This window comes from Glycine max, chromosome 2, assembly GCF_000004515.6.
Source record: "Glycine max cultivar Williams 82 chromosome 2, Glycine_max_v4.0, whole genome shotgun sequence".
NCBI lineage: Eukaryota > Viridiplantae > Streptophyta > Magnoliopsida > Fabales > Fabaceae > Glycine > Glycine max.
Genome location: NC_016089.4, coordinates 7,758,263 through 7,777,366, shown reverse-complemented (window position 1 = coordinate 7,777,366; position 19,104 = coordinate 7,758,263). Strand labels below are relative to the sequence as shown.

At 31.9% G+C, this 19,104-nt stretch overlaps 2 protein-coding genes and 1 non-coding gene across 4 annotated transcripts; all 3 read left to right on the top strand.

Moving 5' to 3' along the window:
• Positions 1-1,309: 1,309 nt before the first annotated feature.
• TRNAV-CAC (transfer RNA valine (anticodon CAC)) lies at positions 1,310-1,383 on the top strand. Its single transcript has one exon. It is a non-coding gene; the product is annotated as a tRNA-Val (tRNA).
• Positions 1,384-5,160: 3,777 nt separating this feature from the next.
• LOC100817990 (putative glutamine amidotransferase GAT1_2.1) lies at positions 5,161-7,907 on the top strand. The gene is made up of 4 exons (XM_003518582.5): positions 5,161-5,565; positions 5,896-6,626; positions 6,725-6,931; positions 7,378-7,907. The coding sequence occupies exons 1-4, from the start codon at positions 5,478-5,480 to the stop codon at positions 7,627-7,629; spliced, it is 1,278 nt and encodes a 425-aa protein (XP_003518630.1). The 5' UTR covers positions 5,161-5,477; the 3' UTR covers positions 7,630-7,907.
• A 4,095-nt stretch (positions 7,908-12,002) lies between these two features.
• On the top strand, positions 12,003-18,437 carry LOC100780940 (LEAF RUST 10 DISEASE-RESISTANCE LOCUS RECEPTOR-LIKE PROTEIN KINASE-like 1.4). Of its 2 annotated transcripts, none has more exons than XM_014765951.3 (4): positions 12,003-12,950; positions 16,707-16,733; positions 16,828-17,154; positions 17,253-18,437. In XM_014765951.3, the coding sequence occupies exons 1-4, from the start codon at positions 12,542-12,544 to the stop codon at positions 18,179-18,181; spliced, it is 1,692 nt and encodes a 563-aa protein (XP_014621437.1). In that variant the 5' UTR covers positions 12,003-12,541; the 3' UTR covers positions 18,182-18,437. The 2 variants fall into 2 exon arrangements, with proteins under 2 accessions (XP_014621437.1, XP_006574838.1); XM_006574775.4 differs by lacking the exon at positions 12,003-12,950 and adding an exon at positions 15,026-16,266.
• Positions 18,438-19,104: the final 667 nt, after the last annotated feature.

Here is a 19,104-nt window from a genome sequence, read left to right as displayed (position 1 = left end):
GCTACCTAGTCTATAAATAGAAGCATGTGTAACACTTGTTGTAACTTTGATGAATGAGAGTCTTGTGAGACACAACTCAAAGTTCAACTTCTCTCCCTCTTTCTTCCTTCAATCTCGTGCTCCCCCCTCTCTCTTTCTCTCCCTCTTTCTTTTCCTCCATTGAAGCATCCTCTCCAAGCTTCTTATCCAAGGCTCATCTTGGTGGTGAAGCTCTTTCTTTCATGGCTTATTTCCTAGTGGATGACACCTCCTCTCACCTCTTCTCCTTTGTCTTCCACTGCATTTCCATGGTGGAAAATCACCATTAAAGGACCTCATTGAAGCTCAAAGATCCAGTCTCTGTAGAAGCCCCACAAGCAAGCTTCCATCATTTGAGGTGGCAAAACAGGTCACCATGTATTACTAATAATCCACAAAAATATTTTTTTATATAAAGTTATAATTAATATAAAATTATAATTACGTAAAATATATTGTTTATAAAAAAATTATATCAAAATTATATAATGGATTTCTAGTTATAAACTTTAAATTATAATTTGAGTAGAGACTTCTGACTTATAATTTTGGCTTAAATCATAATTTAAAAATTTCTATCTAAAATTCAAACTGAGTATAAGTAGTTATGTAGTTATGATAGGCAAGAACGAGATATCCAATCCAAGTATACCCTTCAATTGTTTTTTTGTATTGAATAGTAGATTAAAAAAATTACTATAACTAGAATATGATGTGATTGTAAATATTTTTTACATTAGTAGTCAGTTGATTATAAATTTTTGCACAATTAAAAATTATTATTCTTAAGAATTTATAATTTCTAGCTACTTCCAATAAGCAGCTTGAATTGATCCAAAAATATATCCAAAGTTTGTAACATTTTGTTAATATATTTGTAGCTACTTCTCTTGTATCATTTCCAATCTATCGTACAATAAAATATGAATAGTCTATTTTCAAAATATACAATTTTAGGATGATAGCAGTAAGAGAAAATTTTGAATTATTCCTCAGAAGTTATCTCAAAGGCTTTTAGACACCATAGTTGTTCGAGTTCACAATAGACTAGACTATTAGACAATACATCATATCTAGCTATTTATTTAATTAGTAGCAGATTAGCATATTCTAACCAAACACAATTACATGCCTGAAAATCCAATAACTAAAGTCTCACAATACAATCAACAATTTTCCCAATTGTGAAGCAGGAGGGGTCTCATGGAAGAGAAAATTTCAGGACCACAATATACGAAAATATGATTTGTATATTAATTGTTTTACGGCAACTGCATACAAGACTCCATCTGTCTGGGTGGTGTAGTTGGTTATCACGCTAGTCTCACACACTAGAGGTCCCCGGTTCGAACCCGGGCTCAGACATTTCTTTTAAAATGTATTTTGTATGACCTTGTTCCCATCATCTAATATCAAGATGAGGAGTATAATAATAAACCTTTTATTATTAGTTATTAGACATTATAAAATTTTATATTTTTTTATAAATTTCAATTAATAATAAAGATTTTGTTAAAAAAATATGCATTAGATAAGTATATTGCTAACATTTCTTTTTGAAGATTGATTGTTTGTCTTTGAAGTTTGGGTAAAAGAAGGTGAAGAATCTCAAGTTTGTATTGTAGCTTTTTTTTTAATACTTTTGAATTATTATTGGTTAAAGTATTTAAAATATCAAATAAAATTGAGTAAATTTAAAATAAATAGAAAAAATAATTTAACCTTTTATTTATTTTTTATCTCTTTCTTAAATACTATTTATTTTCTCTTTAACCCAAAAAAGAGGAGTTTATTAAGTGTTGAAGGATCCTTCATAAAACACAGTTTCTATTTGTTATAAGGTTCAATCATAGGAAGAAACTTCATCGTGCCCAACTCCGATCACCTTCATATTTATGTTAGTGCTAGACTTACTAATTTTCTTCTGGTGCAGCTTAACTGATTTTCTTTTATTTGAGAAAATATTTACAAAAAGACTTTAAAAATAAAATTCAATTTTTTATCTCTTATCTTATTCGATCTTGTCTTTATACTAACAAAAAAAAAATTATACTGATAGACAATTTTGTTTATATAGTATTGCTGTTATATATCAAATGTGTAAGTATGTGTATAATACATTATATTGCTGCCGTTTTTTTTTTTTTTAAAAAAACATCACATTGTTGTTATAAACTCAAAATACCTATACGCTTATGTTTAATTTCTACTAAGCAGAAATTGTGCTAATACAAAGAATCTTAATGTTTATATAATACCCTTTTGTCTATTAATTTTTTTTTAAAATGCATTATTAAAAATACTATTAATTTCATTCAATAATTTTTCATAAAGTATTAGAAATACGTGGCTCGCTAATAAGTGTTTCAAGAACACTAGTTAAGTAGTCATTGATATAATTTTTTTTTATCGAGTTTAATAATTATGCAATGAGTTAAAAATTTTGTACATTGTCAAATAATAAAAAAAATTCATTGATATAACTATTAAAATAATTATTAAAATCAGCAAATTTATCATACATAATAATTTATAATTTAATGATAGTATAAAATTATTTTATATTGGTGTATTTTATTTTATTATTAATTATTTATTGGAAATCCCATTTTGAATATATTAAAATTACTGTGGAGTACATAAATAAGATTTTTAAACAAAATTTCCACTTTTAATTTCTTAAGTAGTTTCAAAACATTTGCTTTTAAAAAATACTATTACTATAATGACACCGCACTCTCTAATCTTCTTGAATTATGTAAACAGTATTATTATTTTCATTATCATTATTATATCATCACTTACAAATCAGTCTTTAATTAATTAGAAACTTTTATATGAAATTAATTGCTAATTGGATGAAGTTATTGCGTAGGCAGTGACAAATCAAAAGGTATCCTATTCCGATTAATTTGCACTTGCCAACGTATCCTCGGTGTTTTCCCACTCTTAATTGCATATATATATATAGTGTTCAATGCTCAAATTGCAATAAATAAAGCAAATACTAAAAAAGGGAAATTTTATTTGAATCTAACAAAACTGGATAAGTTCAAACAAAACTTCATTTGTCTCCATAATAGTATTAAGGGATTTTCTTCTAATCCCGGAAGAAAATCTTCACCAACACGTTTTGAAATATTTCAGAATTATTTATCTACGTAAGAATTCTCAATCCGTATTAATCATATAAATTATAAATTTGTATAATCTAATTTTTTTTAAAATAAAAATATTTTAAATATTTTTAAATAAATTTAGTTATAATTTTTATAATATTTATATAAATATTATTATATTAAGTAGATTGTCAAATAATAAAAAAATTTCATTGATATAACTATTAAAATAATTATTAAAATCAGCAAATTTATCATACATAATAATTTATAATTTAATGATTGTATAAAATTATTTTATATTGGTGTATTTTATTATTAATTATTTATTGGAAATCCCATTTTGAATATATTAAAATTACTGTGGAGTACATAAATAAGATTTTTAAACAAAATCTTATTGATCTATTTTTGATCTTATTATATTAATTTTGATTTAATAATATTATATATATATATATATATAAATTTTAAATAAAAATTATAAGTTTAATAAAAATTTATATATATATAAAAAATTAATTATTAAATCAAAATTAATTATCACAATGTAAATTTATATATATTTAAAATTTTAGTATTATATATAATAATATTAATTATTTTATAATTTAATTAACTTATTAACGTTAGAATGTTAACACCAAAGTCACATGTTTCTAACCTACATGAAATATTATTAATTGCGCATATATGCCCATCCAACGTTTGCAATATTGTATGCCCCCCTCTCCCCTTTACTCTACTCAGTACTCATTCATTATTGTCACAGGATGATAAAAATCAAATTATTTTGTTTTTAAGGTTTATATTCAACTATTCTTCTTTTTATTTATTGATATCCAAGTTTTTTTCTTTAACCTTGACTGTTAGCATACAATATTTATTTTGTATCTTTCTATTGACATTTACAATGCCATCCATTATTAGGTTTGGAATAGACTAAACTCCTTTACCATTAAATTGTTCTTCATTATTTTTTTTAAAAATAATTTTTTAAATTATCAACTCACACAACATATGACCATGGACTATTAATAATATTTTATATAATATATGGGATGAATTATTAATCATGCAGAATAGTATGATATGTTTTTTACGATATAAATATATACACGCGCGAGGCCAATATTGTTTTGATTAGTATACATATATTAATACCGATAACAAATGTCATTAACAAATCAAATCCAATTAATTAATAGCCGGCACCACCCTGTGAAACAGGTTAATTATGAATTTAGATTCTCTAATTAATAAATAAAAAATATATACAAAAAATGAACGAAATCAATAGAATAGATGATATCTGGGAAAGGGCCGGAGTATCTTTTTTTCTCTTTTTTTTTTTTATAGAAATCTTTTTTTCTCTTTTACAAGGTGATAAAATGATTAAATTAATATGTTTGGATCATGATCTGTAAACTAATTAGGAGTGATTTGATATGTTTGCTCTTGTCTTAGTTTGAGTACTCCTTGTGCTGAAACTAAGTCTTTTAATATATTTTAATCTTTTTCCCTTTAAAAAATATTAGGAGTGATTTGAATTATTTTTAATTTTTTATTTTATAGAAAACATTTTTTATTAAAAATTATTTATTATGCATTCATATTTTCCATGTAATAAATTTTTTTCCTTAATGAATATTTTCTTTTAAATACTGAAAATCAATTTTTAAGAATGAGTTGACAAAGTCATGAAAATTAATTTCGTATGTAATTAATACCATACATATTTATGCTTATCTCTTATATTTTTATCAGTATCTGTTTATATATATATATGCACAGCTTAATTAAGAATACATCCCAAACAAAATAATTAAGAGTTAAATATATATATATGATTAATGTAAGTAAATAATTATTATAAAAATTAACAACCTAATCTTAAACTTATAAAAAAACTTATCATAAACAATTTTCTTGAAAATTAAACCGAGGATCCATTTTCGCATCATCAAATGCACAGCATCCGAAGTTAAATATTTTTGTGTATAACCTTTTCAAAAGCAATAAAACGAAAACGAAAACGAAACTGTAAGCTATGAAAACGTGGATCATACGCGGAGCCACGAAAATGTTTGCTAGTTTTTCTGTGTCTCTGCGACTCCAACGTTGTTTGGCTCAATATATATCCCTTTGCAGCTCTCGCTAGGTTGCTGTAATTCACAAAACCCAGGACGGGCTTCCATCATTGCTCACCAATCAATCCCGTATTAATTAATCCTTATCCATCATAATTTATAAATAGTGCCCAAAAAGCCTCATCTCATTCTCAACCTACACAAATACAATACACGCATAGTTTTTCTTCAAATCTCCCCACATACAACAATGTCCACCGATCTCTCTGTCATTCTCCCTCGTGTTCTCATTGTCTCTAGACGAAGCGTTCGCAAAAACAAGTTCGTTGATTTCGTTGGTATGTTATGTTTCCTCCTTTTCTTTCATCTCTTCATTCAAATTTACTTCTAGCGCAATAGTGCAAATATGCTATTGGAAGTGGTAAAAAAACTTTAGTCTTTTAACCGAGTCAAATGATGTCATATAAATAACATTGCCAAAACTTTAGTCTCTAACAAAATCGAATCATGTTATGTGATCTATTTATTCAATCTCACATGAGGGAATAAAACTTTGTTATTGTTGTTGTAGTGCAAATATGTAATTCCTTAATTATTTTCCAATCATGTGCGTGAAATTAACATGGCCCTTTTGATAGAACGTGTTATTATGTGATTTTTTTTTTCAGGTGAATATCACCTAGATCTTATAGTAGGGTATGGCGCGGTGCCCGTGATTGTTCCTCGTGTTTCCGGGGTGCACATGTTGTTGGATAGCTTTGAGCCAATCCACGGCGTGCTTCTGTGTGAAGGTGAAGACATTGATCCTTCTTGGTACGAACAAGATATCGCGGGTCTTTCACAAGAGGAATTGGAAGAGATTAAAAGGCTTCATGCAAGTGACACGGCCATTGACAAAGAGAAAGACTCAATTGAGTTGAGTCTCGCCAAGCTATGTCTCGAGAGGAACATTCCCTACTTGGGAATTTGCAGGGGCTCACAGATTCTTAATGTTGCATGTGGGGGTACCCTTTACCAGGACATAGGGAAAGAGCTTTCAATTAAGTGTCTCGATAGCCAAAGGGTTATGCACATAAACTATGACGATTATGATGGGCATAGGCACGATGTGGAAGTGGTTGAAAACACCCCTTTGCATCATTGGTTTAAGGATTCTTTGGAAGAAGGAAAAATGAATATTTGTGTTAATAGCTATCACCATCAAGGGGTCAAGAGATTGGCACAACGTTTTGTGCCAATGGTCTTTGCACCTGATGGCTTGATTGAAGGGTTTTATGACCCAGATGCTTATAATCCAGAGGAGGGTAAGTTCATTATGGGATTGCAGTTTCACCCTGAGCGTATGAGGAAGCCTGATTCGGATGAGTTTGATTACCCAGGATGCCCCTTTGCTTATAAGGTTAGAAAATATATATGGTTTCTTTAGAGATCTATTTTAATGTTATTTATACATTGGCAATTTGAGTTGACATTTGTAATTTTGTGGAAACTCTGCAGGAATTTGTAAAAGCAGTTGTTGCTCATCAGAAGAAGCTGAACAGCTTAACATCCGTACAAAAGCCTATTAAGCTTAATAAGGAAATGGAAATCAAAAGGAAGATTATTGTGCGTAGTTTCTCACTTGCCAAAAACCTATACATTGCTGGCCGTGGAACTAATTCCCCCAAAGAGACTGAACTCGAAGCTGGAGCAGAATTTCTTGAGGTACTAACTTGCACAACTAGGAAACTTAAACTAATTTGACAATTTTTCATATTTGTTTAGAATAGGGACAAAACTTAGATATAAAGCTAATTCTAATTGAAGAATATTATTAAAAGTACTTCAGTTTTGTTCTTTATTTAAGTTTTGTCATTAGAGTAATATTTTTTGACACTTCAACTAATAGGAGATAAGGATAAGCAAAAACATAACATCATGTTGTATTCTGTGCTATCAAATTTGAATAAGGCATACAGTTGTAACAGCTCAAATTATCCCTTAACTTTATCTTGTTTATTAGCATCCTTAATATAAACACTTTATTGGCAGCTTCTTTTTCTCTCTTAGCATGTGGTGTACATGCATCATTTTCCTTTGTTTAAGGAACACAACACGACGTTATCAATTTTTTTTTCTTTCTCTGTATTGATTTATGTATAAATTTGCAGTCCAACACAGCCTTGAGTGTGCAACAAGAGAATAGGTTAAAGCAAATGGGTGCAACGGTTAGGAATGCAGGCTCCTACATAGAGAGACTGAAGCTAAACGAGGAAAGAGAAAAAATGGCAAGAAATGTGATGGCGAAAATGACCGTGGAACAGTTGTCTGATCTCTTGTCTTTCTATCACACTATGGGACAAATTTGTTCAGAAGTATTGGATATTAAGATACATGGCCTTGTCAATGACTTAGGTTCATGATTTTGTTCCTTAATTTCTTGGCCTTTGGTTGACTATGCAACGTTTGTTTGTTGGTAGTTAGATGCATGTGCTCCTTTGTGGGACTCAGTGATTGTTAGGGGAAAGGGCTCTCTGTTTGTTCCTTTTGTTTGAGTCTGTTACTAAATTCCTTACGACTTGGGTATATCAATCACCTGTGTAAAGAACAGATAACCACTGGCTTTTGGAAAAAGTTTCAAAAGGCAAATGTTAATCCGTGCAGTGATTAAGGAAATAAAATTGATTTTTTTATAATGCTATTACTGTATATTATTGTAATTTTTAATATAATTTTAGTGTAATTTCTATAATTTTTTAATTAATTTTTTAACTAATATCCTAAAAATATTGGTTAGTAGAATTCTTAATGCTTCATTTATTGTATGATTTTTAATATTATTCAAATTATTTTGATTAATATATAACATTTTTTATTCAATTTAGTCTTACGCATCTAGAAATCTTATAAAAAGGTTGAAAATTTTCTTCTTCCTTTATAATTATTTAAATATCTAACTTTTTAATAAACAGTATTTTTAAAAATAATTATTATTTTTACAGATAAAATTAAAACTAATTTTTATATTAAATGATCATAATCTTAATTGTTATTATAATAATAAAAAACATATATTTAGTTTTATACAATTTTATACTGATTATCACTTTAGTCATTATAATAAAGTAACATTAACATTAATATATATATATATATATATATATATATATATATATATATATATATATATATATATATATATGAAAAGTTCTAAAAGAGAGGGGAAGAGGGTGTCTAGATCATGTTGTTATATTCAATTTGTTGGTATGAAGTATTTTTTTTAATTTTAATTAATTTTTATCGGAAAATTTTGTTAGCTAATCACCTTTGGTAGATCTTTTCTCTCAAGTCTCAATTCTCACCTATATTTTTTTCATTCAAATAACTCAAACTTAAAATATTACTTAAAGAAAAATCAAATTAAGTATCATTTAAATTAATAGAAACAAATACTTTAAGTTTATTATCTTAATTTTTTTATTTGTAAGAATCAGAGATGATATCAAAAATATATTCTATCCAATCAATTTAGTTATCCATATTTAGTATATCATCATAGAAAGTTACATATTAATATATTATAGTAAATTAAAAATCCGTTCAATGTGAACTTATAAATGTAACGTATAACTAAAAACTAACAATTAAAACAGTATTATTTTTTAATCACATATTACATGTTATTTTAAATAAAAAAGTATGAAATAAAATAACAATTTCAATGTTTATAAAAATAATATAGAAAAAATTTATTTCATAATTATATATATTTTAGAAAACTTTTGGAACCTTTGTACGTAATCATAGACCATGTGCCTAATTTAACCATACTTAATAAATAATTAGATTACAAGTAGAAATTATAATTATAACTGGTTATTATTTTTAAAATATGAGTATATAATTAGTTATATAATCAATTATATAATGAGTTATATCTAAAATTAATTACATAACTAATTATGGACGAACAAAAATAAGTTGTTTGGAATATTTATTTTTATAAAACAGTTATAATTTTATAACCAAAATGAATTTAGCACAGTATTGAATATGTATTTCTTACATGTACTTACACGAATTTGATTTACTTTGGCACCCTTTTCCTTTCAAAAATAAATTATATCTTTATAACTATTATTGTTTTTTAAATATAGAAATAAATTATTTGAAATACTCCTAACTATAAAATTAGTTATAATTTTTTTACCTACTTTTATATAATTAGTTATAATTATTTTTTTAAAACTATTTTTTAGTATTATACATGTAACGTGACACCTTTAGACAAGTCACAAGCATTCCTAAGCATGTACGTTAGCTAGGGTTTCCTACAAACACGTTGATGTTTCATGCATTGAGGGTGGACGGAGGCTAGGGTGCGAAAGTAAAACTTATTAGGCACCATAAACAAGTTTATTTTTACACTTTTCATCATTTATTTTCCATTATACCCTTTCTCTTCCTTCCTTTCTCTTGTTTCTCCCCCTTCCTCTTATCATCTCTGCAAAATCTTAAGGTTAAGAACAAAATCACGACGCTTAATTCAACAACTATGATCTCAATACTACAATTATACAAGGTTTCAATACAGCAAATGCTCATTTCCCATTCCATTGCAGCCACTCCCAAAACACTACAACAGCAACACAACTACCGTCTCCATGAATAGCAATAACAAACCCTCAACCACAAACCAAAATAGCAAACCATGCAAACAACAATGTGAATAGAAACATAATCTCATTGGGGACCTGCAACCGTGAGTAGAGTTTGTGTGTGTCGTAATCGAAGGTGACCCATTGCCGTCACACACAACGGTGCCCCTCTTCTAAACATGCATATTCTCATTTTTCTCCTTTTGGTCTGATCTCACCCCTCACTTGTGCACAAATTTATTTACTCATAGTTGTGCGGTCAAATTAAGAAACTCCTCTTCCCAGCGGCGGCAAGCATCAACCTCCTCAATGAATTGTTGTTGTGTATACAACCGACTCCTTTTACTTTTGAGTGTGTTGGTGGTAAAAATATTTATTAAGGTTTAGGCTTATAAGTCTTTTTTTGATTTATATGGTGTTCAACTTCTTTTCTTTTACTCGATGTGAGACTTCACCTCACATTGTAGTTGCATCACCGCTCCACCCACGGGATATGCTGCCAGATATCAATTGTTGGGTAATTGAGGGGAGAAAACACCGAAAAGATTTACACCAATGAGTCATGTGCAACCATATGAGGGAACCTGACACTACACTTTAGTTCAAAGCTTAAAACTTGTTTTCTCCTCACTTATATGGTGCTCAATTTTTTCATTTCTTCTCGATGTGAGATTTTACCTCACACATATACTCCAACATCTACTGCACTCCCTTAACTTCAACTTGTTTGTACGAGGCGCCTTGCAAGATTGTGGTGATTCCCTTTTGTCAAAACTACAAAACTTCACTTGAATCTCAAAATGGAATCAGCCAAGCGTTACAAGGCGGTTTTGAGATTGAATGGATGGGGAATTATGAGGAGTGCGAGAAATGTTCTGGTTCCGGTGGAGAGTGTGGAGTCGCTGATGGTAAATTCCAATGTTTCTGCAAGGATGGATGCAAAGGTATGCTTCCTAGCTAGCTTGTTCATTGCTCGGACTCTCTTGTGTCTATTAATTCAATTTCTAGTTTAGTTAGTAAACTTGGTTTCTTTTTTAGTATTCAAGAAGCCGTGTTATATTATAACAACAAAAGAAAGCGTTTTTCTAATTAACAATGACATGAGAAAAAGGTCGAATATTTTATATCTCTAAACCGCCTTTATGGATCACTTTAACCTTTGCAAGGGAAGGACGGATAGTGTGGCTTCAGTGGAGAATAATTCCCCAAAGCTAGATGGAGCTATGAGAGAATCCTTAAGAAAATAAAGTTGCACACATCAACTATAGTTTTTTATATAATAATAAATGTTTGATCCAATAAATGATATCAAAGTAAGATCACGAGTTCAATCTTCTTCTCGGTGACACTATATACTAACAAATATTGTACATCCTGACCATCAATTACAGTTTTTAGTTTAGTGGTAAAGCGTATCATCTAACATGGAACAAAATTGGTGTGTTAGATATTTTAGTGCAGATTATTTTGCTTGTCAATAGCGTGGTTTAACTGTTACATTGATTCTTCCCCAAAACACCTTAGTTAGCACTTGAAGAAGACCGGGTCAGCAATTGCTTGCTTGCAACAAAAAAAAAAAAAAAACAAAAGCTATGATAATATTTTGACTTATGGAATACGTACAACATATCAAACTCCTGACAAGTTCTCCTGTTGACCATTTTAAAAGTAGTTTTTCTCCAAACCATCAGGTTTATTCTCATGCTAAAGTCACGCTCACACCTCATACTATCATCCTCATGTTTTCACACATATGCAGCAGGTCCAAATTAAACATCATTAATTCTTTGATTTAGATTATGTGGCCTGAGTTTTGGAACCATTAGTAACATAGAAACTTCTTTTGCTTAAAATCCTAGGAACTGAGTCTCGTATATATATATTTTTTTACTTTCATTATTGGTTAAAACGTGCCACACCTTTTTTTGACTTTAATGTGTTCATGTTTCACGACTAAGATTCAGTTGTTTAGAGTAGTTAGACATTAGTAGCCTGAGCTGTTAGACACAGGGCACCAACCCATAAATTTTCTTTAAGAATAGATTAATAGGTGACCTAAATTTACATTTGCATCAAATCAATAGTACTGATGCACTTCAAAACTCATGTTAACCTCAATTGTAATCTCCCTCTTCCATTTATCTATTCCAGTGTCAAATCCTCTGTCTCTCTTCTCTACCAAGCTATTATTCTGAGGATGCAACTTCTTCTACAAGGCATCCTTTTCTCATTCTTGGTCATAACCATCATCCTAAACCAGATTCCAACATCTTGTGCTGATGATGATGTGCAATATCTGAAATGCGGTTCTCCTTTTCATTGTGCAAATCTCAAAAACCTGAGTTATCCTTTCTGGGGATTCAGTAGACCCCTATACTGTGGCCACCCTGCGTTTAAGCTACAATGCACAGATGAAGTAGCAACGGTTACCATTATGTCAGAGAGTTAGAGAGTTCTTGAAGTCAATGACTCTTATCATGGACCCAAACTTGTAAGAACTGACTACTGGAACAATACTTGTCCCACTAGCCTCAGGAACATCGCCATAGGTTGCACTTTCTTCGATTATGGTTCAGATTCTCAGAACCTGACTCTCTACTATGATTGTTCTTCCTCTCCATTTCCTCAACCAGATAGCTTTTCCTCTCAGTTTAATTGCAGTGTAAACGAAACTCAAATGATTAACTATTTTGTGACGGAGAGCATGCTTGAAAATGCTGGGTCAAGTGAAATACTGGGAACATACAAATCTAGAGTAGTTAGTTATGAAAGTTTGAATTTGGTCACAGCTTCCGTAATCAATTTCAAGAGTCTTGATATATTATGGTTCGCAATCAGATATTCAAGTCAAAAGTTCTGGAAGTTTGTTCAAATTTTGGAGTCAGAAGCTGAAGTTCTAGAAACAAATTCAACCGTGGAAAATCTTAAGGCCGCTCTTGAAAATGGTTTTGGCGTGGAGTGGGAAGCAAACAATAGTTTGTGTGGTGAATGCCAAAACTCTGGTGGGCATTGTGGTTATGACCCAATCTCAAGTGAATTCGCTTGCCATTGTAGCGATAGATCTTTTCCATCTACATGTAAATCAGGTGAGTAACAGTAACCTTATGTAAACATCTTGAGTTTTCTTGTCATTCAGAGAAGTGTATCTGATATAGAGTCACGGAAGCCTTTTAAAAACTTACCCTTCAGCTGTCCAGAATCACAAGAACTATATCTCCTTACGCAGTTACGTCCCTATCTGTATTTTCAGCTATTAAACATGATGGGGGGAAGGTGAGAAATAACTCCCTTGTTGCGAATAGGATCGGCAATAACAATACAACTAGAACAACAAGGTCTACACGGAAATCTCCCTTGATGATTTCCTTCAAAGTTTCTTTTGGTCTCCCTCTTCTCCTTTTCACCAAACTAAAAATCATGCAATTCTTTTTTATAATTGGCACTTCTTGTGACCTTCTTTGTACAAGCTCAAACCATCTTTCTGTCATCTAGGATTGGAAATAAGAATAATAATGACAAAGTTTTGTTAGGAACATGTAGATGTGAATGCTTCTTCTAGCTGTAAATTAAAATATCATTCTTTTGATTTTCCCCTTTTTTTGTTTACCTAGTCAATGACTTCCTAGCAGCATTACTGCGTCACCTTTCTTGGAAAATATCGCAGATGGATCGGTAGATATTAGGTAGGAATAAGTAGCATTCAGAAGTGTTCACACATTCATCTTTCTTAAAAATATTTGTTGCCTTCTTTGACTGCAATTAGACTTGACTTCTTTATGGGGTCCAGTTACTCTTATATCTTGTCTGTTCAATAATGCATATTCGTCTAGAAAACTGATCAATAGACAATAGACTGCTTAAAATTCTTGAGTTGCCATTTTAAGTTCAAATCTAGGGATGATTCTCCAGATTTGGAATTTTAGTTAGTTAGATTTAGACCCTATATAACCCTGGATTGAACAGAAACCAATTTCCAAGATTTTGGCAGTTCTTTATCAAATATCTATAAATAATTATTGCTTCCGGACTTTGGATCTCTATTTCTGTTTGCTAATGCAAAATATCTACAAATTCCCATTTGTGGGTTCAAACCCCAAATTACAAAATGTGACAAGATGTCACCTCCTAGTGTTGTAGAACTAGAAAACCTGGGTTTGTCTGATAGTTTTGGAGGATTTCAAAGCAGAACATTTTTTCACACAGCCAACAAAAAGGAGTTCGACATATCAAAACAATTTCAGGCAAAAACATGAGATTTGGGTATGGCGTTAAATATTGCCTTATCTTGTTACAAGTCTTATCTATCTACCATGAAATTATATAAGTCAATAAGTTTTAGTTACGAGTCTTATCTATACAAAATTTTGGGTATAGCATTAAATGTTGTTTCACGTGTTTGATTTAACTTATTTAATTTTTAAGAAATAATTACTTAAATTGACTAATCTTTTAAGAAACTTAAAAAAAAAGTCATTATTTCCCTTAAAATAAGTTGCGTCAGACATGTTTGGCTTCTATAAGAAAACTCATGCAAATTAGGGTAGTAAAGAAGGTTGAATTCGCTTACCAAAGCCTCTTGTTCATAGAAATTAATATTACTTAGCTACTTGCTCAGCAAGGCAAGACTCTTCATTATTTTTCCGAAACGTGTAATGGGTTAAGAAATAGGTGATTCATGGTTGGGAACTACAAGTAAAAGACATGCTTAAACAAATAAGACAGATGGAAATATCTTGACTGGTGACAAATCCGGAGAAGATCATCACCGTTGAAATGGTCTTGGCTGGGAAACTCAACCATTAATCATATTATGAAATAATTGCATGAAGCTCCCTCCTAAATCATTAAAGTAACTACACTCTTTCATCCATTTCCAGCGAATAAAAACATTAAGATCGATAATATATATATATATATATATATATATATATATATATATATATATATATTAAAAACTAACATGTTCACATTCTGCAACTACACTCACCTGCCATGGCATTTAAATATATGTTTTGAGACATCATGTTATTAGATTATGCCACCGCATTTGACTCTTTTAACTAATATATTCCAATGTATGAACCATACAAGCAGTTCATCCATCTGAACCAACCAGCCAAAACGTCCAAATTAAACCTTATGTATGTACCATTGATTAAGACCTTTCAGTCATAGTTCTAGATTTTGAACAGCCACCATTCAGCCAAACTATACGAGAGTATTTATATTTTGACCATAAAACAACATCCCTTCAATTTTATATACGCATCACTCACGATCATCCTCATTTCCCAACAAAATAATTTCCATTCCGCAACTATTTAATTGTATTTTAAAGGTACAAAAACAAGAAAAAGAAAATACGCATCAATTACTCGGCTGCTATTGCCAGAACTCTCAGGCTATAATTTTCTTTTTCACTCCTCGTCAAAGTCCAAGTCAAATAAACTCAACTTCATGTTCTATTTTCACACCTCGTCAAAGTCCAAGTCAAATAAACTCAACTTCATGCTCTATTTTCCTCTTCTTTTATTTTCTTTTTCTCCGTTCGTTCAAGCCATGCATAGAGCCATAGTTCACACTATAACCAACAACATTTTTATGGCCTAAACCTCAGGCAAACGAACAACCAAACTATGTTGTCCCTCTCCTCCACTACCACCATCATCACAGCCACCATCCTCGTCTTCTATCTCCACCATACGACGTCATTACCACCCCATGCACAACTCTCTACCTGCCACGTGACCTCCTTCAACTGCGGCACCATCACCAACCTTTCCTACCCTTTCACCGGCGGTGACCGCCCCTCCTTCTGTGGGCCACCACAGTTCCATTTGAACTGCCAAAACGGTATCGTTCCCGAGTTGATCATCTCATCAGTGAGTTACCGAGTCATTCATGTAAACTCGGAGGCTCACACTCTCAACTTAGCAAGACTAGACCTTTGGAACGAGACATGCACCAATGTGTACGTTAACTCAACTTTTGATGGCCCCACATTCAGCTACGGTTCGGGGAACCAGAACCTCACTTTGTTTTACGAGTGCGAAGCCTCTTCACGGATCACCGAAACGCCAGAAAATTTGTTTCACTGTTGGAGTAACGGGGATAAGAATAACTCTTATTCTTTGGTTGGTCCGTTTCCTTTGGACCCTATTCTTGAGGTTGTTGAATGCGATGAACATGTTAAAGTGCCAATTCTTATAGAGCTGGCAGATAGGCTCGTGAAAAACCGGTCTTTGCTTGGGGAGGTTTTGATGAAGGGGTTTAATGTGAACTATATGAATCCTTATGAGACTGAGTGTTTTGAGTGCCTTGCTTCTGGTGGCGTGTGTGGGTTTGACTCTGATAACGATGAACCCATTTGTATTTGTGGGGATCAGTTGTGTGCAACTCCAGGTATTGCAGCTTTTTCTTTTGGTTAATTATTATCTATTTAAGTCCTATGTTTTTTTTTAGAGTCTTCTTTCTCAGTTAGTATACACTTTTTACACTTTTCTCTATCTCTCTTGATACCCTTTTCACCAAACATGTCATTTGGGCTTTGATAGAGAACTAGTTAATTTACACTAGTATGAATCAGGTGACCTCAAAAGAGTGTGAAACACTCATTTCTCATTAGAAAATCCAATTATTAATTATCACTTAATTTGTAGTTATAATTGCAAGTTCAGTACTCATCGATCCAATCGGTTAAGGGAGAAAATAGCTTGATATTAGCTTCCTATTAATATCTGGAACTGAGACTTATTGACTACGTACCTTTTTCTTTTCATCCCTCTTGTGTCCTTATCTGATTCCTTGTTTTGACATCTTTTTTGTTTGGAACATTATTGCAGGTAGCAGCAAAGTAGCTGTTGCAATAGGTAACTTTCTTTTCGTTAATTTTTTGATACATACTTGAATACTTTCATTTCGTTAATAAATTTTACTAATGTCTATCATTGATATTGTTGTCAGGCGCTAGTGTAGGAGCAGTTGGAGCCCTTGTTGTCATTCTTGGATGTGTGTACTTTGTGTTGCAAAGAAGGAGAAAAATTGCTTATAATAAACAAAGAAGCAGCATGGACCTCTTCATGCCTCCTTCAAGCGGAGACACTTTTGCATCTACAACTAACACGTCTCAAAGTCTATCTTCTTACCAATCCTCCAACACTGACCCAATGCCGCCGAGGAGTAACTACTTTGGAGTCCAGGTCTTTACCTATGAGGAACTAGAGGAAGCTACCAAAAACTTTGACTCTTCTAAAGAACTTGGTGAGGGAGGTTTTGGCACTGTCTACAAAGGTAACAAGATATATAACTTCCTGTGTACTAAATTCTCACAATTTCCCTTTGGTTAATTTGATCTGTTTTTATTGATCAATCTTGTGTTTGTTAATCAGGTGAACTCAAAGATGGACGTGTAGTTGCAGTGAAACGCCACTATGAAAGCAACTCTAGACGTATTGAGCAGTTCATGAATGAAGTCCAGATTCTAGCCCGGTTAAGGCACAAGAGCCTGGTGACACTCTTTGGATGCACCCATAGACATAGCAGAGAGCTTCTCCTTGTTTATGAATTCATACCCAACGGAACAGTGGCTGATCATCTTCAAGGAAGAAGCACAAAATCAACTAATTTACTCCCTTGGCCTATAAGATTGAACATTGCAGTTGAAACAGCTGAGGCTCTAGCCTATCTACATGCAAAGGGTGTCATACACCGCGATGTTAAAACCAACAACATTCTCCTGGATGATAACTTCCGCGTCAAGGTTGCTGATTTTGGTCTCTCAAGGGATTTCCCAAACCATGTCACTCATGTGTCAACAGCTCCACAGGGAACACCTGGTTATGTTGACCCTGAGTATTATCAGAGCTACCAGCTCACTGATAAGAGTGATGTTTATAGCTTTGGAGTGGTCTTAGTTGAGCTGATATCATCATTGCAAGCTGTGGACATCAATAGGAATCGCAGTGATGTGAACTTGGCAAACATGGCTATCAATAAAATTCAGAACCAGGAACTGCTTGAGTTTGTTGATCCTTATCTTGGGTTTGAGAGGGATTATGCTATTAGGAGGATGACAACAGGAGTGGCAGAATTGGCCTTTAGGTGTTTGCAGCAGGAAAGAGAGATCAGACCCTCCATGAATGAGGTGGTGGAGATCTTGAGAGGAATCAATAGTAGTGATGGGCTTGGCGCACGGGAAGAGACAAAAGTATTGGAAGTTAGGACAGATGAAGCTATACTTCTGAAGGTTTCCCCGGTTTCACCAGATTCCGTTGTTGATAAATGGGTTAGCGGTTCCTCTGTATCTAATTCCTCATAGCTTCTAAGATTTCCTTTTCTTTTGGTGAAGAACAAGATTAGATAGTGAAACTACTGTACTAGTGTTAATGAGCTAGTTTAGAAGTCATAGCCTTCACATCTATTTCCACTAAAACCTTATGTTTAAACTTTTATTTGCGGCTTGTATGTTATGATGTGAAATATAGTACTATTTATCAGAAGGTGAATTCACTGTTGATTCAAAAATGCAATACCCACAGGGGAGAGAAAAATAATACATATATTTGTGGTGTAAATACTCTTCTATGTTAGTTGCTTTGATGATGTGCTTTTGAGAAGAGGTTTGTTATTCATCTCATACAATATTTTATACAACAATATTTTTCTGTATTTATCTTTCTCTATTGTATCATTTATTGTAAGAATTGTTATACATATAACATTTTTCTTTTGAAAATATACATATATATATATACATACATATATATATATATATATGTATGTATATATATATATGTATATATATATATGTATATTATGCGACTGCTTAATTAAACTTTCTGTTATAATTAAAGGGATTGAAGTTACTGATAGGAATAAAAATAGTTAAGTGAGTAGGTACATGATAACTGCTGAATTTCCCTTATCTTACTACAGCCAAGGGAGATGCTAAGAAGAGCAGTTTAACCTATGCACTGCCAGAGAGTTCTTAATCAAGATTGAGAAGAATCAGAACAACATTGACTGGTAGGTTCGGTTTCTGTATAATGCATATCCACATACATGTGTAGTGGAGAACGTGTAGGCCATTTTATTCAGTTGGTCTTGTTCTAATTACCAAACAAAGCAGGGGCTCTTGTTAAATATTTATTAGATTATTCGGTTAGAGTAGTCCATACATATGTGAGTATGGTCTGTTGGATTTGGATTACTCGCGTTATTCTTTCATGTTGTCTCATGTTG

Coding starts and splice junctions, on each gene's coding strand:
- LOC100817990 (XM_003518582.5), top strand. CDS start 5,478: ATGTCCACCGATCTCTCTGTCATTCTCCCTCGTGTTCTCATTGTCTCT. Junction 5,566..5,895: donor CAAGTTCGTTGATTTCGTTG/GTATGTTATGTT, acceptor TTTTTTTTTCAG/GTGAATATCACCTAGATCTT. Junction 6,627..6,724: donor GATGCCCCTTTGCTTATAAG/GTTAGAAAATAT, acceptor GAAACTCTGCAG/GAATTTGTAAAAGCAGTTGT.
- LOC100780940 (XM_006574775.4), top strand. CDS start 15,501: ATGTTGTCCCTCTCCTCCACTACCACCATCATCACAGCCACCATCCTC. Junction 16,267..16,706: donor TCAGTTGTGTGCAACTCCAG/GTATTGCAGCTT, acceptor ACATTATTGCAG/GTAGCAGCAAAGTAGCTGTT. Junction 17,155..17,252: donor TTTTGGCACTGTCTACAAAG/GTAACAAGATAT, acceptor TTTGTTAATCAG/GTGAACTCAAAGATGGACGT.